Source organism: Kogia breviceps, chromosome 1 (assembly GCF_026419965.1).
Source record: "Kogia breviceps isolate mKogBre1 chromosome 1, mKogBre1 haplotype 1, whole genome shotgun sequence".
In the NCBI taxonomy this organism is placed as follows: domain Eukaryota; kingdom Metazoa; phylum Chordata; class Mammalia; order Artiodactyla; family Physeteridae; genus Kogia; species Kogia breviceps.
This window is the reverse complement of record NC_081310.1, coordinates 163,635,850-163,660,326: the sequence shown is the minus strand read 5'-3', so window position 1 is coordinate 163,660,326 and position 24,477 is coordinate 163,635,850. Positions and strand designations below refer to the sequence as shown.

General features: G+C 40.9%; 2 protein-coding genes across 4 annotated transcripts in view; one reads left to right on the top strand and one right to left on the bottom strand.

Moving 5' to 3' along the window:
- EFCAB14 (EF-hand calcium binding domain 14) overlaps window positions 1–4,422 on the bottom strand; it is a 41,324-nt gene extending 36,902 nt beyond the window's left edge. The window contains exons 1-3 of one of the 3 annotated variants that reach the window (XM_067008293.1): window positions 4,244–4,422; window positions 3,266–3,551; window positions 1,316–1,464 (exon numbers count right to left, since the gene is read on the bottom strand). In XM_067008293.1, the coding sequence (XP_066864394.1) occupies window positions 1,316–1,464; window positions 3,266–3,447 (331 nt within the window). In that variant the 5' untranslated portion in view covers window positions 3,448–3,551; window positions 4,244–4,422. Of the gene's footprint in view, window positions 1–1,315; window positions 1,465–3,265; window positions 3,552–4,228 lie in introns of those variants that run through there. The other 2 variants (XM_067008292.1, XM_059042921.2) reach the window with 2 other exon arrangements.
- Window positions 3,962–24,477, top strand: part of CYP4B1 (cytochrome P450 family 4 subfamily B member 1) — a 39,868-nt gene continuing 19,352 nt past the window's right edge. The window contains 2 exon segments of the mRNA XM_059079207.1: window positions 3,962–4,042; window positions 4,166–4,462. Coding sequence (XP_058935190.1) covers window positions 3,962–4,042; window positions 4,166–4,462 — 378 coding nt within the window.

Here is a 24,477-nt window from a genome sequence, read left to right as displayed (position 1 = left end):
AAAACATAGGTCAGGATGATCATGGCAGAGAACTGTGGCCTACCCAATCCCATTCCCTGAGTCAGAAGCTCAGAAGAAAACCAAAGTTAGTATTTCAATATATTTTTTTCAAGCAACATCACTAGGAACGTCATTAACATACTCACTAAGGATTAGCTGTCCCTAGGTCAGGTTTGGAACTTAACTAAGTGCAGGCAGCAAAGAGAAGCTAGGGTGAAGGGAAGCTAGGATGTTGTGATCTCCTATGGCTTAAGAGAGGAAGTAAGGAAACAACTCTAATTCTAGTTCTGGGGCTAGATTTCTTTATGAACTTGAGAAAGCCTGGTGGTCAGTTTCCTGGTGTGTTAACGCTGCTAAAGTTAGGGTATTTTTGATTAACCTGAAACTGCTTCCTTAGCTTAGAAATGTTTTTTTTAAATTAATTTTATTATTTATAATAAAATTCAGGTTGTAATTGTAGCTATGCACTAATTGTTACTTAAAACAAAGACTGAGTAAAGCATCTTTTGGGTATAACTTTACTTTCTTTTTTTTTGTACCTTGTTTTTGTTGTTGTTTTTTAAAAATTTTTACTAGCTTTAGAAAATTAACCCTTGAAACCTAGAACTAAAGATCTCAGTGTTGCTAAAGGAAGATCTTTAGGTAAAACAGGTTGAAGCTACCATGCAAACACACCTTTCAGAAAAAGTACTTTGGATGTGCAAAATACAACTTGACAATTTTGAATATATAAAACTCTTCAACTTAAAGTTTCTTAAACTTTAAAACACTCATGAGACAAATATTTATTTCTGACTTGGCATATAGTAAGCACTCCATACATGCTGGCTATCATTATTACTGCTCAGTCCTATGTTTCTATAGGCTTTTCTTAAGGAGGAAACTGTCTGACAGACACTTCCACATGCTTTCTCAAATGTCCCTGTGAGGAGGAGGGAAACAGCCTGGTGTTGTTATTGCCACTTTATAGTTGGGGAATATGAAGTGGCAACAGGTGGAGATTAACCAAGATTCTAGACTTCTGGATCTTAGCCCTTCCCTTCTGCACTGTAAGGTATTACAGTGCCTTACAATGCAATACCATTATTTCAGATGCTATTTGTCCTAGTGGTGCATAAGCACTGTTTTTTGTTTGTGGATTTAAAAATGAGCAACTGTTACTGCATTCAAGCTGACAGCTAAGAAAGAGTTTAAAAATGCTGACAGGAACATATATTTGCTTCATCAGAGCAAAAATCTTAATTCAGTGTGGTTCACTTTGTCCTAGAACCTGGAAAGAGTCCAAAATTATACTCTGAAAAGGGTGACCACTTACTTGTTCTAAATTTTTCCTTGAGGGCATCCAGATCCTCCTTCAGAGCAACTTGCATCCACACCAAGCCAACGCAGGCAACGACACAGGCGGCAAGGATGACAAAAGCACAGAGGGGATAACAGATCTTGCAGCATCGTAAATAGTCTCCCCTGATCATAAGAACAAATTCAACCAGGAGTACAAAAGAGATTATGAATACAGCTTTATTCAAAATAGCACGTTTCTCCATGCAATTACAATCTCTAATGAATATCAGTTAATTCACCAGGGAACACAAGGGTAACACACTTAAATCTGAACAGCAGGTTGAATATGTCTAAATAATATGACCTATAAAGAGTTCATCTATAGGGGACAAAGGTTTCAAACTTCACATGAAACAGAGGGAGTTCCTGTGAGCTACAGGAAGCACCTGTGGGCACTGCAGCTCACTGCCATTATCAATTCATCATCAGTTTCTTTGGAAACTGGCTCAGGTTAGGGAAGTGTAAAGACCAGAGCTTCTCTGCCATTCCATCACTGTACTGTAATTCACTTATCTATTTCTCTCTCTTAAATACATACTCACTCCAGAGGACCTCGTTTCAGTTTACTGAAACTTTATAAACTTTTGAGTGAGTTTTACTCCAAATGGAATGAAAAATGTAGACAGTGGGTTTAAGTGGACACCTGGTACACTCCAGCTTATTGGCTCGGAAGGAAGGGAAACATAGAAAGGGGTTAGATTTCACACCAAACTTCAACTAGCACTCAAGGTCTAAACTAACCCAACAGGATAGCTATTCCAGTTAACTATTCCACTTCATCAGATCTTCACAGCCCAAACCCAGGATTACCCTGAACTACCTCACCTGGCAAAGAAACCAATCTCTTCCTTTAACATAAAAGGATACAGACATTCTAAACAAACAAACCTCAAAGGATTCAATCTCTTTTCTTTTTTCCCAACCTTCTGCCTAGCTCTTGCTTCCACAACCTCAGCAGCATACTCTTCTTTTAACGTGCTCCTTAAGAGAGTCCAAGGGCACCTTCAAGGTTCCCTTCAGCCCTTTCCTACCGTAAGCGCCAATTCGCAATGTCTTTGAGCTCACTACTGGATTTGTCTAGTGGCTGCACCATCTAAAAGTGGTTTGAGGGGCTTCCCTGGTGGCGCAGTGGTTGAGAGTCCGCCTGCTGATGCAAGGGACGCGGGTTCGTGCCTCGGTCTGGGAAGATCCCACATGCCGCGGAGCGGCTGGGCCCGTGAGCCATGGCCACTGAGCCTGCGCGTCCGGAGCCTCTGCTCCGCAACGGGAGAGGCCACAACAGTGAGAGGCCCACGTACCGCAAAAAATAAAATAAAAAATAAACAAATAAAAGTGGTTTGAGAAAACCTGCTTCTTCTTTGTTTCCCACCCGTCATTTCTGTCAAGGTTCATGCTTTTTACAGAATGTCCCTCACCATATTCCCCCATCACCAAGATTCAGACCCATCAAGAGTGCAAAAAAAACAGAAACAAAAAAACCCTCAACCCCCGCCCCCGCACGAAAACAACAACCAAAAAAATCCAACCAACCTAACAAAAAAACCGGCAGTCTTAAGGTCCCTGTCTCTCCTATACTTAACAAAAAGTCTAGTCCCCCAAATTTCTCTGTTCTTAGTTCCCTATTCTTAGCTTCTTTGCTACTCCCCCCTTGGTCTCTCTGGGCTCTTAGCACATTCCCCAAGTCCACCTTTCCACCCTAGATTCAGAGCTCTTCTTTGTATACTCAGAGATAGATCTCTAATTTATCCTTTATTCAGAAACTGAACTCATCTTCTCCCTAACATTCTTCCTCACTCTGTGCCTTCCAAGGTCTACACACTTTTTTCTTCCTAAGAACTCCCTTCTCCTTCCCTTTAATTTGCCTCCTTAGTAGTGCAAGGAGATGCCTTTTCCCCATCCCACCCCTGAGTACTGCATTACTCACTTGACAAAGCGAGAGCGATTTCCAGCTACACCGAATTCCTCTTCCTCCTCTGAGCTGGACTCAGAGTCTGAGTCAGGAGGCTCGGTGCGAAGCAGGCGGTGGCCTGAGCCTTTCTTGGGCTTCTTTCTCCGGCTGTCCCCAGCCAAGCCGATCAGTGCATTAAGCTCTTTGCGCTTTTTCATCTTCTTGTGTGGGGTAAGTGGAGCACCCACTCCTGAGCTGCCAGGATCGTACCCGACGCCCAGTTCTCTCGAGGCCTTGGAGCCGCCTTCCAGGGTGAGGAATCCTGGGCCAGAGCCCCTCTGGTCAGTCCCACCCAAGAGTGGGACTGACCAGATCCGCTGGGGGCTGGAGACTGGAGCCCAGAGGAAACTAACTCAGATGGGTGGGGGAAGTCACATAAAGATGGCCAGGAAGCTGGTGATCCAAATGGATAAAGCCCTAGGCATGCACTGTCAGTTACCGAAGGGGGTGTTGGACGTGGAGGAGGGTGGAACCTCTGTCTCCCAAAGAGGATAAAAAGTCAAGTCAAGAGATTCTCAGACCTGGTCAGTATATAGTATTTCTAAGGGTGCTCCAGGAGCTGGGTAAGGACACAGATGGGTGTTTTGGACTTCCGGGGTAGAGTTTCCAATGGAGAGAAAAAAAGAAACTGGTTCTTCAATGGGAGGAGAGGGGGAGATGCAGAGCGAGACGATGGGAAGGCGCTGCTCCCTCCCTAGCTGGCAGCAGGAGGGGGCTCCCAGCCGCTACAACCCCGACAGAGAAAATGCCCGAGTCTGAGATGATCACTGGCCTCCGGCCTCCGGCCTGAGTTTGAAGGAAGCCAGAGGCCGAGGAAGACCCAGAGCCCGGCCTGGAGGGATCGGCCTGAGAGGAGCCAGTCCCGCGCCTGGGGAGACCCCAGCCCTGCTGTCTGGGCCTGGGGGCGCGGTGAGGAGGGGCGACGGCGGCTCAGCCCACCTGAAGCGCTCTCACCCAGAGTTCGAGGTGTTCCGGCCCGGGCGACTCTCGGCAACTCACACGCGCCGCCTCCACTCCAGCCGCGACTCCGGCCCCCGCTCCGGCTGCGGCCGCACCTGCTCCCGTCTCGCTGGTGGCGGCGGCGGCGGCGGCGGCCGCGGGCTCCAGACCCGGGCCATCGCTCCAGCCCCAACTCACTTCCCCTTTGGCAGCGACCGCCGGCGCCGCCTGCCAGTAAGGCGCGCCCCCATTGGCCGCCCGTCTGGTGACGTCACGCGAGGGGGCGGTGGGGAGGCGGGGTGTTAAAGGACGCAGGCTCAAGCGAGGGCAGGTCCCACCTGCCAGTCGAGGAGGCTCCGCCCCCAGGAGGGTCGGGGACCTGTAGCTCACCTGACAAGGGCGAGTTTTGTTTCTTGAGGAGCATTGTTGGGCCAGGCAAAGCGTCCAGCTGCTCGACCTGCTTGGGAAGTTCATCAGCCGCCCGGGCCCCACCAGTTGTGACTAACCTAGCCTCGCGGCTCCAACCCTCTAACTCTCATGCTGTTTATTAAAGGTTTAGGCGTGTTACAGATTAATGACCCGGTTGAACACATTCATTCATTCATTCCGTAAATATTTATTGAGAGATTACCATATGTCAGGGGCAGTTCTACCTCTGAGGATACAGCAATAAGCAAGATAACCACTATCCCTGCCTTCCTGCATAGGGTTGCCCAATTTAGCAAATAAAAATACAGGACACTCAGTAACGTTTGAATTTCAGGTAAACAACGAATATTTTTTTGGTATTAAGTATATCCCATGCAAAGTCTGGGACATCTTCATACTTTTAAAAGTTAATTCTATTTTACCTGAAATTACTTTTAACTGGGTGTCCTGTGTTTTATCTGCCAACTCTGTTCCTGCAGCTTATACTCGAGTGGGAGGACAGCAATAACGTATAAAATGTCAGGAGATTATAAACATTATGAGGAAAACTGAAACATGATAAGGGGACGGGGAGTGCCTTTGTGATAAGGGGACCTTTGGTTAGAGATCGGGAGGCAGTGAGGGAGTGAGTTGTGCAGTGGCCAAGAGGAAGGAGTGACCTGGAAGACCTGCTGTGGCTGGACCTGAAAAGCAAGAGGAGAGCGGTAGAAAATGAGGTCAGACAAGCATCAGGGGCAGATCTGGTAGGGCCTTATGGACCACTGTGAAGACTGTGGAAAACCCTTGGTGCTTTAAGCTCTGGCTTAGATTTTTAAAAGATCTAAGCCACTGTGTGGAAAAGAGAATCAGGGAACAGTGAGGGACAAATAAAGATGATGGCAGTTGTGGAGATGGTGAGCATTCTGGATGCTTCTTGACCACAGAGCTAACAATATTTGCTGATGGTTTACAGAGAAGGTGAGCAAAAAAAGGGGAGTAATAGATGACTCCAGGGTCTTAGGGTGGAACAGCTGGAAGAAAGGAATTGCTGTTTACTAAGATGGGAAAGAACAGATTTGAGGCAAACTTGAGAAGTCAATTCAGTATTCAGATGGACTGTTTGGTATATCTATTTGGAGCTCTGGGCAGAGGTTGGGGCCTGAAATGTAAATCTGAAAGTCATCAGATGTAGATGGTATTTAAAGCAAAGTGCTTTGAACTACTTGGAAAAAAGTCACTTAAAGTAATTTTTATACCCACATTCTTATTGTGGCAATCACATTGTCTTTGTCTAGGGATACCCACCCAAAGTCTGGATCTGTCTCTTATTTATCTTTATGTGTCTAGACCAGAGGTAGATGATCCAATATATATGTGATGCCTACATGAGTGGGCAGAGTTATACAGAGGTATGAGTGGAGTTTTGGAATCAAGAGATCTGCAATGAAATCATGCTTTGAATATTTGCTAACTCTGTCAGCATGGAAGCCATATAAATTCTGAGCTTCAGTTTTCCTCTCTGCAAAATGAGAATTAATATCTATTTCACACGACAGCCAAATGAGAAGATGCTTGTGAAAGTGCTTTTAAAGCCCCCAAACATGGGCAGTTATTTTGGTGGGTTTTTTTGTCTCCTTTTGTTTCTAGAGCTGTACTGCCCAATATAGTAAGTAGTCATTAGCCACATATGGCAATTTAAATTTACATTTAGCTTAATTAAAATTAAATTAAAAGTTTAAATTAGTTCCCCAGTCTCATTGGCCACTGTGCTCCACAACCATATGTGGCTAGTGGCTATTGGGCAGCACAGAACAGTACATTTCCATCATTATAGAAAGTTTTATTGGACAAGTCTGCAGTAGCACCTCCCTGAAGGTCTGGGGTTGGACAAGAAAAGGTCTTGACTTCAAGAACCTTTTCACAAACAAACCCTGTGTTCATAAGAAGACACAGGCAAAAGGGGTGACTGGCCCAGGATGGCCCTTCCCATGGCCTTCCTGTACTGTAGATGTTGCATGTTCACCAAGGGAACCAGGGGCTGAGGAACCCAAGGGAGTAAGGCGGAGCCAAGGATGTATCACTTAGTTACAATGACATCTGGTCAGCCAGGCCCTGCCCTTTCATGCAATGGACTGGTCATGGGTGGGGAGGCTGGAGGAGGAGAGTTGAGAGCTAATGGGATGCTTCTGCTGGATCTATCATTCAGTCCCTCTGTCTGTTTGTCTATTGGTCTATAGATAACACACCCTTCTGTGTTGAGTAAACATCCCATGAGATGCTGAGTCATCCTTTGAAAACTGATGGCCAGATGTTTTTTTCTCTCAGGAGCTCTTGGTACCTCCCTAGCCTCCTCCCTCATACCTGGGACCCTCAAGTCCCGCGATTAATCCAACAGTCTCAGAGCGAGGGCTCCTGCACTGAGGAGCCCATGGTTCCCTCCTGCACCAGGACTCCTCAAGGTTGTAACCCATCTTTTCATTTGGGGATGTTCATATTATGATCTTGTGTCTAGGGAGACCTTGTTACCCATTCAAAACTTGCCTGAAACGCGATGTGATCTTGGGTGAGTCACTTTGAAGCTCTGGTACTCCAACTTTCCTGTCTGTAAGATGAGAATAAGAATATTCCCTGCCCGGGGCTTCCCTGGTGGCGCAGTGGTTGAGAATCCGCCTGCCGATGCAGGGGACACGGGTTCGTGCCCCGGTCCGGGAAGATCCCACATGCCGCGGAGCAGGTGGGCCCGTGAGCCATGGCTGCTGAGCCTGCGCGTCCGGAGCCTGTGCTCTGCAACGGGAGAGGCCACAACAGTGAGAGGCCCGTGTACCACGAAAAAAAAAAAAAAAAGAAAGAATATTCCCTGCCCAGCTTTCTGCTCTGTGCTTTTTGGGGGAGGGAGCAGCATGAAAGTGTTTATATGCTATGAAGTGTCATGTAGGGTGGGTGATGCCTGCTGAATCCTCCTAGCAGCTCTGTGGGGAGAGTGAGCAAGGATGACTTCCCTGTGCTCAAAATTCCATCCTGTGTGAGTGACAAAGCCTCTTGAGATGCTGTGCTATCTTAGAAGACTCTACAGAGCACTTTCACTTGGGAAAACTGAGGCAGAGAGTGGGGGCAAACTTGCCTAGGGCCATGATCAGAAATGGGATCCAGGACTTCTGATTCCTGGGCTGAAGCTCTTTAAGATCTCAGAATCCTCTCTTCTCTGGGGTCGAAGTCCACATCTGAACTCTGCCACTTGGCAGCTGTGTGACCTTGGGCAAATGGCTGAGCCTCTCTGAGCCTCCACTTTTGTGAAATGGTGGTAATAAGAGTACCCAGGACCAGCCATATACTTTGTGGGGCCCAGTGCAAAAGAAAATGCAAGGCCCCTTGTTCAAAAATCAGGAAAAAAGCTTTTTTCCGTTCTCTTGTGATTTCTTGCTCAGCACATCATGCTGTTTATTGCTCACTAGTTAACGTCGTGCTCCCTTGGGCATGGTGACCCTCACGGGGCGGCGGGGTGGACCCTTCCTCATGACTTGGCATGCACCGCCAACCCAGCCCTCTTTGTGCCTGCACCCAGGCCCCTGTCTAGGATGAGGTGGGGCAGGGGGACAGGCAGCTGAGAACCCATCCTGGGGAGGGGGAGAGGGAGGTTAGGAGAGGCAGGACTATGTATGAGCGGAGCTTCCAAATCCCCAGTGTATGCTCCATGTTCCATCAGACTTCACTTTCAAAACAGAAATTCAAAAATACAATGATTAAGAATTTCAAGATGGCGACCACAGAGCATTAAACCCCAATTGTGAGGCAAATTTCTGAGTTACGGGTTCTGTGCAACTGCACTGGTCGCATACCCATGAAGCTGGCCCTGACAATACCTAACTCACAGAATAGCTGTGAAGAAGTAATGTGTCTGACTCATAGTAAAGGCTCAATAAATGTAACTGTTCCATTAATGTGATTATTGATTATTAAATGTGATTTATTACAGATTTATTAAGTGTGATTTTGATGGTGACCCAGTTGTGGTAATATATCTTCATTTACCTAACAGAAAACGCTGCTTCCACCTGCTACAAGAACCCCCCTTTGCCATCATCTTTCTTGGTGTTTTTCTATGGTTAAAGTGGGCGGGAAGGAACAGAAATGAACATTTCAAAATACTCAGGTATTAGGCATTTTCGTGTTAATTGTGACTGCAATAAGCTAATCCTCACTAGGCAAGCATCTTATCCTTGCTCCAATTGAGAAAAAAATTGATGCTCAGAGATTGTAAGAGGCTTACCCAGGGACACACAACACATCAGTGGCAGATACTGGGGCTTGAATCCGGATCTGAGCCTCTGAAGCCTGAGTTCTGTGCCTGGTGCCCAGCTCCATACTGGCGGAGTCTGCTGCCTGGGCCTTTGTCTGCAGCTCATCTAGGAAGGAACAACCAGCTGAAGCGTCTTACCTCTCCTGGGATGGCCTCATCTGCTCCCCCCAGCCCCTTCCCCATTCTTTTTGCTGCTGTGTCGGCAGCTGTTTCCTGTACCCTGATGAGAGGGCTAAAGACAATGGGAAGGGGAAGGATTGGGTGGTAGGAAAGGGGCCAAGCTCCAAGCTAAACAATGGTTTTTCTCCCGGTGGGTCCCAGGCAGCAGGAAGCAGCACTGGTTCCCAGCATTATTGTGGGCAGGGGTGAGGGCTGCCCCCGCCGGGTTTCTTCTTCTATTCCAGGCACAGCCTCCTTCGAGTTGCTGCAAGCTTTTGTCCGTTGGCTATGTAGTAGCCTCAGTTTCCCCATACGCTGACTGTGTCTTAGCATCCAGAACAAGGTCCAGTGTTGAAGGGACCTCAGGGACTGTTTGCTGAATTAAATTATTGGAAGAGCAGAGGAGACTCTAAAGAGTTTCCAGGCATTGTCCTTCATCTTGGTGACTCCATCCATCTATCCATCCAACAATCCCACCTTAAGGAAGCCCCTACCATGTGCGAAGCCCTGTGTGTGGCCCTGGAATACACCAGTAATACCCAGGCTCTGTTCTGTAAGAGTTCCCAGGAAGCAGGCAGTGGTCCCCAGGGTTTATATTGGGAGGAAAAAAAAAGAAGAAACTCTGGAGTGACTGGGTTTATTTTAGCATGAGAACAATAATCCCGGGAGGAAAGTATGTACACTATAGCCTCCAGACCACCTGCTCCTGTCCTCTTCCCTGTGGGCTTGAGCTGAAGAGGGGGTTGCAGCTGGACCAGAAGGAGCCCTGGACCAGTACAGTCTGGTGTTGAGTCTCAGCCTCTTCACCCACTAAACTGTGTGATCTTCGGTGAGTTCCTTTTCCTCTCTGAATCTGTTTTCTCATCTGTTAATTGGAACTAACAATGCGCACCTCCTGGCAGTGCCTGTGGTAGGATTAAATTTAAATGGTGGGCATTAAAGGACTTCAAGGGAATTGCTAAGTGCATTGAGTGGACAGGGAGGCCAGGAAACAGACCTCTGAGAAATCCTATTTGGAGCAGGGAACTTAAACAGCACAGGCTGGGAGAGAAGGTGGTGGGATCGTGAAGGGAAGGCTCTTCTAATTGAGGAAGGACTCTGTGTGTGTGTGTGTGTGTGTGTGTGTGTGTGTGTGTGTGTGTGTGCGCGCGCGCGCGCGCGCGCGCGCGCGCGCGCTCCCTCCATCAATGCTGGGTGTGGATGAAGGCGTAAATGGCAGGAGATGCTGAATCAGCAGGGGGTGGGGGTAACCAGGAGAGGCTGCCTGGGCCCTCCTGAGTCCTTTACTGAGGGAATAGCACTAGCTCTGTGTGTCTAAGTCAGCTTGAGACTACAGTCCAGCTCCATCTGAGCCCAGTCCCTACTTACCTGAGAAGACTGGCACTAGAAGACAGTAGACATGCATGACCTCGTGCTGCCCTCTGCTGGTTTCCTGCACAACTGCACCTCTTGGATAGGGTCAATTTCCATGCAACACAAATAACTCTCCTGTGTCCAGCCCTGTGTAGGGAGATGGGGACACACAGATAGACATGATCACACTCCTGTTGTGTAAGAACTTCTGGTGTGTGTGTGTGTGTGTGTGTGTGTGTGTGAGAGAGAGAGAGAGAGAGAGAGAGAGAGAGAAAGAGAGAGACAGAGACAGAGACAGAAACAGAGAGAAACAGACACATGAACAATAAAGATGTGATTAGCACCATGATACAAGATGCAGAATGGGTAGGGGTGGCATTACGGAAAGATTTTGAAAGGAGGTAAGCTTTCATCCATCCATCCATCTATCCATCATATATTCATTGAGCACTTAATGTATTCTAAGCCCTAATCTTTGTGCTAGAGCTATAACGGGGAACAAAATATACAGATATCCTTGCCTGCATGGAACCTACATTCTAATGAAAGGAAAGAATTCATAAATAAGATGGTAAATATATACAGTGTTGGATGATGAGTACTAAGGAGAAAAATGAAGCAAGAAAGGAGGACAGAGAGTATTGTTTCACTTTTGAAGTGAAATTTGAATAAAAAGACCCAAGGGAGAGGGATTTTAGCTTCCGAACATGATTAAGTTGTACTGGACTTTCTGTCCTGCATAAATAACTAGAAAACTGGACAAATATATAAAACAACTTTTCAGTCATTGGACAACTGTTAGTACAGAACTATGATCCTTGAGAGAAGGAAAACAAATAAGATGATTCTGATGATCACCCTAGCTTTATGCCTGAGGCACTTTCTGGCAGAGCAGGGAAGGAAAACCCAAGTAGACCACAGGGGTATTTTTGTGTTGGTGAGAGGGATATTGGAATTTGGAAAGGCTGACACATTAGAATTTGCCGGGTAAGAGTACCAGAGAGGAGGCAGATACTCAGAAATGAGCTTAAGAAATATGTATAGGGGGTCTCACTTGAATCTTTGTCTAAATGCTAAGTTGTGCATGCACAGGATGAAACTCCATGAGTGTAGGTAAAAAACTATTGGGGAGTTATACTTTCCAGAATTCACACTGGGCTGGAAGACATTCACGTTCCATTTGTATAGAATGGAGAGAACTTGTTGAACCAGGGACATTCAGTAGAGACCTCAAAAGAATCATAATAGTAGGGCTAAAGTAGCTTTAAAGACTACTCTAGAGCTACCTTAATAAAGCTTGAAAAAGGATGGAACTGATCCACAAGTAACTTAATTGCCTGCCCAAACAAAACACACTTCAACATTCTTTAAAGAAAGGAAACAAAATTCAGACTCTCAACAATGAAACATTTACAATGTCCAACATCCAATAAAATGATTAGACATGAAAAGAAGCAGGAAAATATGATCCATAACCAGAAGAAATCTTAATTCATAGAAATAGATCCAGAAATGACAGAGATGATGGAATTAGCAGACATAGACTTTGAAGCAACAATTCTAAATATACATTAAGAGATTTGAATGGAAACATGAACATAATGAGGAAAGAAGTTGAAGTTACCAAATAGAACCTCAAGAGTTTAAAAGTACAATATCTGAACTAAAGAATACATTGTATGTCTTTATAGCAGATTAGATACTGAAGAAGAAAATATCAGTGAATTTGAAAACACAGCAATAGAAAATATCCAAACTGTAGCACAGAAAGAAAAAAGACTTAAAAAAATGAATAGAGCCTCAGTACATATGAGCACTACAAGTAATCTAACATATTTGTAACTGGGGTCCCAGGAAGGGTAGGGGTGAAAAACATTTGAAGAAATAATAGCCCCATTTTTCCAAACTTGAAGACTATAAACAACAGATCCAAGAAACCCAACAAACCCTAAAAGGATAAGCATATATAAAAAAAAACATACCAAAACACATCCTAAACAATTTACTAAAAAACTAGTGATAAATAGGAAATATTAGAGTCAGACTGAAAAGAAGATATGCATTATGTACAGGGGAATAAAAAACAAGCATCACTGATTTCTCACTAGGAATAATGCAAGGCAAAACACAATGGAATAACCTCTTTAAAGAGGTGAGAGAGAGAGAGAGAGAGAGAAGAGAGACAGAGAGATCAAACCAGAATTATACACCAGTTAAAATGCTCTTCAAAATCAAAGGAAAGGGCTTCCCTGGTGGCGCAGTGGTTGAGAGTCTGCCTGCCGATTCAGGAGGCACGGGTTCGTGCCCTGGTCCGGGAGGATCCCGCGTGCCGTGGAGCGGCTGAGCCCATGAGCCATGGCCGCTGGGCCTGCGCGTCCGGAGCCTGTGCTCCGCAACGGGAGAGGCCACAACAGTGAGAGGCCCGCATACTGCAAAAAAAAAAAAAAAAAAAAATCAAAGGAAAATGAAGACATTTTTAGACAAACAAAAGCTGAGAGAATTTGCACAAACTACTTTGCACAAAAAGAAATGCTAAAAGAAATTCTGCAAGCTGAAGTAAGGTGATACCAGATGAAAATTTGGATCTATACAAAGAAATGACAAGCACAGGGAATGTTAAATACAGAGTCCTTTCGTCTCAGTTTAAAAAAATTTAAATTAACTCTAATGCAAAATAATAACAAGGTACTGTGGTGTTTATCACATATGTAGAAGTAAAGTGTATGACAAAAAAGGATAGAAAGGAGAAATGGAAGCATATTATTATTTCCTTCAATATGTGTGAAGTGGTATATAATATTGTTTGAAGGTAGAGTGTGATAAGTTACAAATGCATATTTTAAACCTTAGAGAAAATAAAAGATGCATGACTGATAAGCCAATGGTGTAAACAAAATAGCAAAACAAACAAATAAACAAACAAAACCCCCTCTATCCAAAAGAAGGCAGGAAAAAAAAAGAACATCAAAATTTGAGGGTAGTGACTAAAATTACTTAAAATGAAATCTGTAATTTTAAATTCTTGCATTAGAAAGAAACAAAGGTTGAAAAGTAATTATATAAAAGTTTACCTTAACATAATAAGAGGGACTTCCCTGATGGCACAGTGGCTAAGAATCTGCCTGCCAATGCAGGGGACACGGGTTAGAGCCCTGGTCCAGGAAGATCCCACATACTGTGGAGCAACTAACCCCTGCGCCACAACTACTGAGCCTGTGCTCTGGAGCCCTCTAGCTACAACTACTGAGCCCACGTGCCACAACTACTGAAGCCCCTGTGTCTAGAGCCTGTGCTCCACAACAAGAGAAGCCACCACAATGAGAAGCCTGCGCACCACAACAAAGAGCAGTCCCTGCTCTCCGCAACTAGAGAAAGCTTGAGCATAGCAACAAAGACCCAATGCAGCCAAAAATAAATAAATAAACAAAAGACTTTCCTTTAAAAAAGAAAAGCAAAGAAGTAATTTTTAAAAACATAATAGGAAAAAAAAAGGAGCAAATTAAGTTAAAAACAAATACGGTTGACCCTTGAACAATGTGAGAGTTAATCTGTGTATAACTTAGAGTGGCCCTCTGAACCCGTGGTTTCTCTGCATCCACAGATTCAACCAACCATGTAGATCTGTGGTATTTACTATTGAAAAATATCCGCTTGTAAGTGGGTCCATGAAGTTCAAACTAACGTTGTTCAAGGGCCAACTGCAGAAAGAAGGAAATAATAAAGATATGAGTGGAAATCAATTAAGTAGAAAACAATCGAAAAAAATTAAACCAAAGCTTGGTTCTTTGAAAATATCAATAAAACTGGTATATCTCTAGTCAGACTGATTAAGAGAAAAGAGAGAAGATGTGAATTATCAATAACAGAAATAGAAGAGGGAACATCACTACATACCCTTTAGATGTGAAAAGGATAATAAGGTAATATTCTGAAAAACTTTATGCCAATAAATCTGACAAGTTAGATGAAATGGACAAATCCCTTGAAAAGTACAAACTGCCAAAACTTACTAGAGAAAAAATATTCTGTATTGAATAGCGCTGTATCTATTAAAGAAATTAAATTTTTAATTAAAATCTCTTCCCACTTCCCCCCAAAAATAATAAAGGAGAAGAAAATCCAGGACTAAATAGCTTCTCTGGTAAGTTTTATTAAACAGTTGAGGAAGAAATAATACTAATTCAACACAAACTCATTAAAGAACACGGGAAGAGGGAAATTTCTCCAATTTATTTTTTGAGATGAATATTATCCTGATATTAAAACCAAACAAAGATATTACAAAGAAAATTACTAATTTTCTCTTATGAAAATAGGTACAAAAACATTTAACAATTGTTACCAAACTGTAACCAACTACAAATAAAAAGCATATATCATGACTAAGTTGGGTTCATCTTAGAAATGCAGGATTAGTTTAACATTTGAAAATCACCATGCTATAAAATAAGGGAGAAAAACAAAATTCATCACAATACATGCAAGAAAAAGAACATTGATAACATTCATCAACTATTTATAAGACAATCTCTAAGAAAATTAAGAGTAGAATGTGATAAAAAAGCACCTATGATAATGCTACAGCTAATATCATACGTAATGCTGAAAGAGGATACTTTTACTCTTAGATTAGGAACAAAACAAGGACATCTGCTCTCACTATTTCTGTTCAACAGTGTACTGAGGTCCTATTCATTGCCATAGCCCCCCCCCCCCAAAAAAAGGCACATAGTTAGATATGAAGAAGTAAACTGTCTTTATTTACAGATCAGATGATATGATCATATATTGTAAATAAAAAATCCTAAGGAATCTACAAAGGAGCTATTAGAACTAATATATTAGTTTAGCAAAGTCACAATATAAAAGGTCAATGTACAAAAGTTAATTGTATTTTTATATACTAGAAATGAACAACTGGAAAATAAAAAGTTTAAAGTACCATTTAAAATGACTTAAAAACATGAAATATTTATGGATGTTTAGCAAATTATGTGTAAAATCGGTACACTAAAACTACAAAATATTGCTGAGAGACTAAAGCAAGACCTAATAAATGAAGACATGTACCATGTTCATGGATTGGAAGACAATATTGTTATGATGTCAGTTATTCCTAAATTTATCTATAGATTCAATGTAGCCTTAAGAAAAAACCAGCAGGCTTTTTTTTTTTTTGGATAAAAATTGACACGTTGATACTAAAATATATATAAAAATGCCAAAAACCTGTAATAGTAGAAAAATTTTTGAGAAAGAAGAACTAAGTTGTAAGATTTACAATATTTGATTCTGAGACTAGCCCCAAAGTGGGAGCATGTTTGCACGTTTGAGGAACAGTGAGGATACCAGTATGGCTGTAGCAGAATGATTGATGCAAAGAGATAATGAATTTCATTCTAATTGAGTTAGGGAGCTATTAGAGGATTTTGATAAGAGAGATTATATGATCCCACTTAATGTATTTTTTTCCACTTAATGTTTTAATAGGGTCACTTTGGCTGCCATGTTCAGAGCAGAATGAAAGGCAAAAGAGCAGAAGCAGAAAATCAGTTTAGAGGCTACTGCGATAATACAGAGGTGATGGTGATTTAGACCAAGTGGTAAGAAATGGTTGGTTTATGGACGCATTTTTGAAGACAGAGCTGACTGAATTTCCTGATGAAATGGATATAGGATGTGAAAGAAAGAAAGAGAGAAGTTAAGGCCTGGGCAACTGGACAACAGCACTGCTGATTACTGAGATGAGGAAGCTGGTAGGAGGATGAGACCAAGGGTTTTGTGTGGCTGAACCACACTGACTCGATCTTGTCAGCTTCATCTTACACCTGAAGTCCTACCAACTCCCCTTTCTGCATGACTGAGCTTTAATCTACTCACAAGGAATGCCCCCAAGCCAGATAAGTTCTCTATCAACTTTTACCCTTGCCTCATTTCATATGAAAACTTGAAGAATGCTTTTTGCTGACGCAGATGCTTAAAGGTCATGAGACTCCTGGGGGAGAGGAAAAACGCCCAGTTCCATCTGGTGTTGACGTGCTTCTCACTTGGTAGTCGGGTTCTACTTTTAGCTTTGGCCCCTTTAAATTCTCCTGTACCCCTTCTGCAGTCCGGTGTGCAGCACCACTAAAAATGCCTCTGGATCACAGTTTGCCCAGTCCTGCCTGTATGTAAGTTACCCACAGTAAACTTCATTATTGCACTTTATGGAGTTCAATCTTAAAGTTCCTTCTCAATTCAGAAGATATTATTCCATATCCCTCCTCCCAACAGTTTTGTTAGACATAAATCTGAGATATCTATTGGTTACCCAAGTGGGGCTATCTAGTAGATAGATATATGAATCTGAAGTCTAGGGTAGAAGTCTAGTTAACACCTCACTTACACCAATGGACAGATCATCCAGACAGAAAATTAATAAGAAAACACAAGCTTTAAATGACACAACAGACCAGACAGGCTTAATTGTTATTTATAGGACATTCCGTCTATAAACAGCAGATTGTAGTTTCTTCTCAAGTGCACATGGAACATTCTCCAGGATAGATCACATCTTGGGTCACAAATGTAGCCTCGGTAAATTTAAGAAAATTGAAATCATATCAAGTATCTTTTCTGACCACAACACTATGAGATTAGAAATAAATTACAGGGAAAAAAAACATTAAAAACACAAACACATGGAGGCTAAACAATACATTACTAAATAACCAAGATATCACTGAAGAAATCAAAGAGGAAATCAAAAAGTACCTAGAGACAAATGACAACGAAAACAGGACAATCCAAAATCTGTGGGATGCAGCAAAAGCAGTTCTAAGAAGGAAGTTTATAGCAGCACAATCCTACCTCAAGAAACAAGAAAAATCTCAAATAAACAATCTAAACTTACACCTAAAGGAACTGGAGAAAGAAGAAGAAACAAAACCCAAAGTTAGTAGAAGGAAAAAAATCATAAAGATCAGAGCAGAAATAAATGAAATAGAAACAAAGAAAACAATAGCAAAGATCAATAAAACTAAAAGTTGATTCTTTGAGAAGAAAAAAAAAATTGAAAAACTTTTAACCAGACTCATCAAGAAAAAGAGAGTGAGGGCTCAAATCAATAAAATTAGAAATGAAAAAGGAGACGTTACAATGGACACTGTAGAAATACAAAGCATCGTAAGAGACAACTACAAGCAACTCTATGCCAATAAAATGGACAACCCGGAAGAAATGGACAAATTCTTAGAAAGGTATAACCTTCCAAGACCGAACGAGGAAGAAATAGAAAATATGAACAGACCAATCACAAGTAATGAAATTGAAGCTGTGATTAAAAATCTTCCAACAAACAAAAGTCCAGGACCAGAAGGCTTCACAGGTGAATTCTATCAAACATTTAGAGAAGAGCTAACACCTTACCTTCTCAAACTCTCCCAAAAAATTGCAGAGGAAAGAACACTCTCAAACTTTCTACGAGGCCACCATCACCCTGATACCCAAACCAGACAAAGATACTACAAAAAAAGAAAATTACAGACCAATATCACCGATGAATATAGATGCAAAAATCCTCAGCAAAATACTAGCAAACAGAATCCAACAACACATTTAAAAGGATCATACACCATGATCAAGTTGGATTTATCAGGGATGCAAGGATTCTTCAGTATACACAAATCAATCAATGTGATACACCATATTAACAAATTGAAGAATAAAAACCGTATGAGCCTCTTAATAGATGGAGAAAAAGCTTTTGACAAAATGCAACACCAATTTATGATAAAAATTCTCCAGAAAGTGGGCATAGAGGAAACCTACCTCAACATAATAAAGGCCATATATGACAAACCCACAGCAAACATCATTCTCAGTGGTGAAAAACTGAAAGCATCTCCTCTAAGATCAGAAACAAAACAAGGATGTCCACTCTTGCCACTATTTTTCAACATAGTTCTGGAAGTCTCAACCACAGCAATCAGAGAAGAAAAACAAATAAAATGAATACAAATTGGAAAAGAAGAAGTAAAATTGTCACTGCAGATGACATGATACTATACATAGATAATCCTAAAGATGCCAGCAGAAAAGTACTAGAGCGAATCAGTGAATTTGGTAAAGTGGCAGGATACAAAATTAATGAACAGAAATCTCTTGCATTCCTATACACTAACAGTGAAAGATCAGAAGGAGAAATTAAGGAAATAATCTCATTCACCATTGCAACAAAAAGAATAAAATACCTAGGAATAAACCTACCTAAGGAGGCAAAAGACCTGTACTGAGAAAACCATAAGACACTGAAGAAAGAAATCAAAGATGACACAAACAGATGGAGAGATATACCATGTTCTTGGATTGGAAGAATCAATATTGTGAAAATGACTATACTACCCAAAGCAATCTACAGATTCAGTGCAATCCCTATCAAATTACCAATGGCATTTTTCACAGAACTAGAACAAAACTTAAAATTTGTATGGAGACACAAAAGACCCTGAATAGCAAAAGCATTCTTGAGGGAAAAAAACAGAGCTGGAGGAATCAGACTCCCTGACTTCAGACTATGCTACAAAGCTACAGCAATCAAGATAATATGGTACTGACACAAAAACAGAAATATAGATCAATGGAACAGGATAAAAAGCCCAGAGACAAACCCATGTACCTATGGTCTATGACCATAGGTCTAATCTATGACAAAGGAGGCAAGGGTATAAAATGAAGAAAAGACAGCCTCTTCAATAAGTTGTGCTGGGAAAACTGGACAGCTCCATATAAAAGAATGAAATTAGAACACTCCCTAACACCATACAGGAACATAAACTCAAAATGGACTAAGGACTTAAATGTAAGACTGGACACTATAAAACTCTTAGAGGAAAACATAGGAAGAACACTCTTTGACATAAATCACAGCAAGATCTTTTTTGACTCACCTCCTAGAGTAATGGAAATAAAAACAAAAATAAACAAATGGGACCTAATGAAACTTAAAAGCTTTTGCACAGCAAAGTAAACTATAAACAAGATGAAAAGAGAACCCTCAGAATGGGAGAAAATATTTGCAAACGAATCAACAGACAAAGGATTAATCTCCAAAATATATAAACAGCTCATGTAGCTCAGCATTAAAAAAACAAACAACCCAATCCAAAAATGGGCAGAAGACCTAAATAGACATTTCTCCAAAGAAGGCATAGAGATGGCCAAGAGGCACGTGAAAAGCTGCTCAACATCACTAATTATTAGAAAAATGCAAATCAAAACTACAACTCACACTGGTTAGAATGGGCATCATCAGAAAATTGACAAACAACAAATGCTGGAGAGGGTGTGGAGAAAAGGGAACCCTCTTGCACTGTTGGTGGGAATGTAAATTGATACAGCCACTATGGACAACAGTATGGAGGTTCCTTAAAAAACTAAGAATGTAATTACCATATGATCCAGCAATCCCACTACTGGGCATATACTCAGAGAAAACCATAATTCAAAAAGACACATGCATCCCAATGTTCATTGCAGCACTGTTTACAATAGTCAGGTTATGGAAGCAACCTAAATGCCTACTGATAGACCAATGGATAAAGAAGACGTACATATATACAATGGAATATTACTCAGCCATAAAAAAGAATGAAATTGGGTCATTTGTAGAGACGTGGATGGACCTAGAGACTGTCATACAGAATGAAGTAAGTCAGAAAGAAAAACAAATATCATATTTTAACATATATATGTGGAATCTAGAAAAATGGTACAGATGAACCAGTTTGCAAGGCAGAAATAGAGACACAGATGTAGATAACAAACGTATGGACACCAAGCGGGAAAGTGGGGGTGGGGGTGGGGGGAGTGGGATGAATTGGGCGATTGGGATTGACATATATATACACTAATACGTATAAAATGGATAACTGATAAGAACATGCTGTATAAAAAATAATAAAATAAAATTCACAAAAGAATAGCAAAAATCAAAAATGAAAACAATAATTACATTTAAGTGTCCATCCTCTTTCCCTGTCCCACGTAAACACCATCCTGAAATTTCTATTTGTCATTTCTTTGATTTTCAAAAACACACATACACACTTTTTGTAGTTCTAGCTTTTTTTGAAATTTACAAAAAGAATATCATGCTGTATACAATCTTCCGAGACTTGCTTTTTTCTTTTAATATAAATATTACCAATATTCAACCAAATTGTAATATGGACTATAGTTCATTCAATTTTGCTGCTGCATATAAAATATCCTTTTCTGAAAATATATCACAATTTATCGATTTTCCTGTCAATGGATAGTAATGGAGTTGTCTCTGTTATTTTGCTATTACAAACAGTACTGCTAAAATATTATTGTACATGTATCCTGGTGCATCTCTCCTCATACACACCCACACTTACATACACACACATACATATCTTGAAGTGGAATTTCTGGGTTGTAGAGTATCTGAAAATTTAAACTTATAAGATAATACTAAATTTTTAATCAAAATGGTTCTGTAAATTTACACTCCCACAAACAGTGTATAGTAGAATAGTTGACCAACATTCTTTCTAACATTTGCTATTGTCATACTTCTTTATTTATTTTTTATTTTTAACAATTTTTAATTGAAGTATAGTTAATTTACAATGTTGTGTTCGTTTCAGGTGTATAGCAAAGTGATTCAGTTATATCTATATATATCTATATATCTCTCTCTATATATACACATAAATATATTCTTTTTGAGATTCTTTTCCATTATAGGTTATTACAAGATATTGAATATAGTTCCCTGTGCTATGCTGTCAGACTTCTTAATCTTTGTAAATTGAATGGGGTTATTGGGATTTCATTGTAGCCTTTGCTTTCCTTTACCTGATTACTAATGAGGTTCAGCAAATGTTTATTAAAGATATGGTTTCCTTTTCTGTGAAATGCTTAATTGTGACTTTAGTTAATTTTTCTATTGTTTTTCCTTCTATGAATGACATGAGGCATTTTATACATTCTTGATATAAGTCTTTTGTTCATTTTCTGTTACCATTGTATTTTTTCCAGTTTGTAAATTATTGCTTATCTTTCTTTAAAATGTCTTTTAATGGACAGAAGTAATTATTTTAATATAGTTCGTTATTCTTTTTCTTTTATGATTAGCTCTTTTATTGTAAATTGTTTAAGAAATTATTTCCCAGGTCAAAGTTATAAAGATATTAACCAGTATTTTGTACTAAATGCTTCAAAGTTTTATATTTTCCATTTTGGTCCTTAGTTCATCTTGAACGGACTTTTTGTGTATAGGGTAAAATATGGATCCAGTTTCACGTTTTTCATTTCTGTCATATTACATGATAGGTCTGTTTGGGGATTGTCTACTCTAATTCATATTGGCCAGTTTCTATCATCACACTGTCTTAATTACCGTGATTTCATAATATATTCTGATAACTGGTAGGGCAAGTCTTTCCTCCCTTTTCTTCTTCAGAAATATCTAGGATATTCTTGGCCTTTTCCTCGTCCATATTAATTTTCAATCAGTTTGTTAGGTTGAATTTTAAAAAAGCTCTATGGAGATTTTGATTGAGATTGAATTGAATCTAAAATTAACCATATTAAATATTTCTATTTGGAGACATGGGATAGATATATCTCTATTTATTTAGATCTTTCATATCTTTCAGTAAGGTTTTTTCCCCCAGCTTTTAATTTGGGAACAATAATCAGGACTATATATATCCACAAGAGTAGTAAATCAATACCTGCACACCCTTGCAATATTTGCTTTAGCTCTCTATATTTATATAAGTATTAATGTATTCTTTTGTTCTGAACAATTTGAGGGTAACTTACTCTCAAATTATGAAATTGTACTCCCAAATATTTCTGCATATAACTCCCAAGTACATAGATGTTCTTCTGCATGAGCACAGTGTAATGATCATATTCAGGAAATTTGACACTGATGCATTATTATTTTCAAATATAAAGTTCTTAATAAAAATTCTTCAATTGTTCCTTTAATGTCCTTCATAGCTGATTTAAAAAACATCAGGATCTGGGCTTCCCTGGTGGCGCAGTGGTTGAGAATCCGCCTGCCGATGCAGGGGACACGGGTTCGTGCCCCGGTCTGGGAAGATCCCACATGCCGCGGAGAGGCTGGGCCCGTGAGCTATGGCCGCTGAGCCTGCACATCTGGAGCCTGCGCTCCGCAAAGGCAGAGGCCACAACAGTGAGAGGCCCGCATATAGAAAAAAAAAAAAAAAAAAAAAAAAAAAAAAACACATCAGGATCAAATCAAAGATGTCACACCATATTTAATTGCTTTGTCTTTTTTCTCCTTTAATCTAGAACAGTTTCCCACCTGTCATTAACCTGTGTGAATTTTTGTCTTTTGTGATATTTTTGAAAGTACAGACCAGTTGTTTTGCAAAAATGTCCTTCAATTTAGATTCAAAATGTTTGTCAAATATACACTCCCTCCAGGAAGTGTTGTATGATTGTTTCCTCAAGGTTATAATTCAGGTTAAACATTTTTGGCAGGAATACTATAACACTTAGATGTCCAACTCAGTGTATCACATTTGAGGGTACAGTGTCAACTGTGTAATTATTGGTGAAGTTTGATTTGATCATTTGGCTGAGGAAGTATCTCTCAGTAATTTATTATAATTATTTACATGTAGATCTTACACAACTTTTCGTTACTATTATGCCTAAGTACTTTATAATTTTGTTGCTATTATAGTTGGAATCTTTTAAATATTGTTTTCTATGACAATTGTTGGTTGCTGGTGTATAGAAATGCAATGACCTTTGTATATTGCCTTTATGTCCAATTGCCTTGCTCTCCTAATAATTCTAATAATTTGTGGATTTTTTTGTTTTGTTTCATTTTATGTGGACAATCATATTATCTGTGTTTAATGACAGCTTTATTTCTCCCTTTCCAGTCATTTATGCCTGAATGTCTTTTTCATTTATTAGGGTTGAAGTCTCTCCTTTGTGCTCTGTCAGCCCCAGTGCTTCCCTGTCATCCAAAAACTTTTCTCTTCTGAACCTAAATTCTAAGGAAGGACCAAATATGTGTGTTTCCCTGCCAGTTGGTCCGTGTCTGTTGTCTTAACTTCTTTCTGTCCCTGTGAGTCTTTGTCAATATCCATATCCTAAGAAATTTCTATAGGTTGTGGGAACCAGGATAAATTTCTCTGGTGGAAACCCACCTGTGGAGTCTAACAAGATTAGTGGGGTGAAGTTAAAACAAAGCTTTGAAGGTGAGGGCAACTCCTTCAGGAGTTGGTCCAGGAATTCCAGTGAGAAGGTATTACAATGTGTGGCAAGGTCTTGAGAGCCTTACCTGAATACAGGGTGGGCTTATACTCAGAGACAGCTGTGGCTTTGGCTGGTTGACTCTGTTGACCTCCTACCACATTTCCCTGTTCACTGCTTTGGGGGAGAGGGGATTGAGGAGCAGAAAGGATTATGCCAAGAGATGCTGTGATTGGAGACCTGTAGGTCATCCTGGGCTTGGCTCTATCCTCTGTTGTTTTAGGGCTGAACAACTGGGTCCTTGGGACAGGCTGGCACAACAGCAGGTCTTTCCTTGACTCCTCCAGTCATGCACAGTCCTCATCCCATGCCATCAATACCTGCCTGAAGCATGGCTGCCTCTCCCACCAGATTGGAGCTCCTCAAGGGCAGGGCCCACTTCTTATATCTTCCTGTGGTCCCTAGCACCTAGCACATTGGGGAAGGGACATCAGAAAATGCTTGATCATTAACATTTGTGGGGTAGCTCAGATCATGTCTGTCCACAGACATTATCCAGGCATAATCTCTTTTCCCCAAAGTCACGACAATTCTGTGAAACATGGTAGGGATCGTCACCCATTTTATAGCCAAGGAAACAGAGGTGCCGAGAGGTGAGCGATACATCCAGTTTCACACTGCTGGTTAAGTGGCTGGCAGTCTATATGCTGCTTCACATCTGCTGCCTCTGGAGGGATCCACATCTGGGTGGAGGCTGGTGCCCTCCCACTGGGGAATGCTC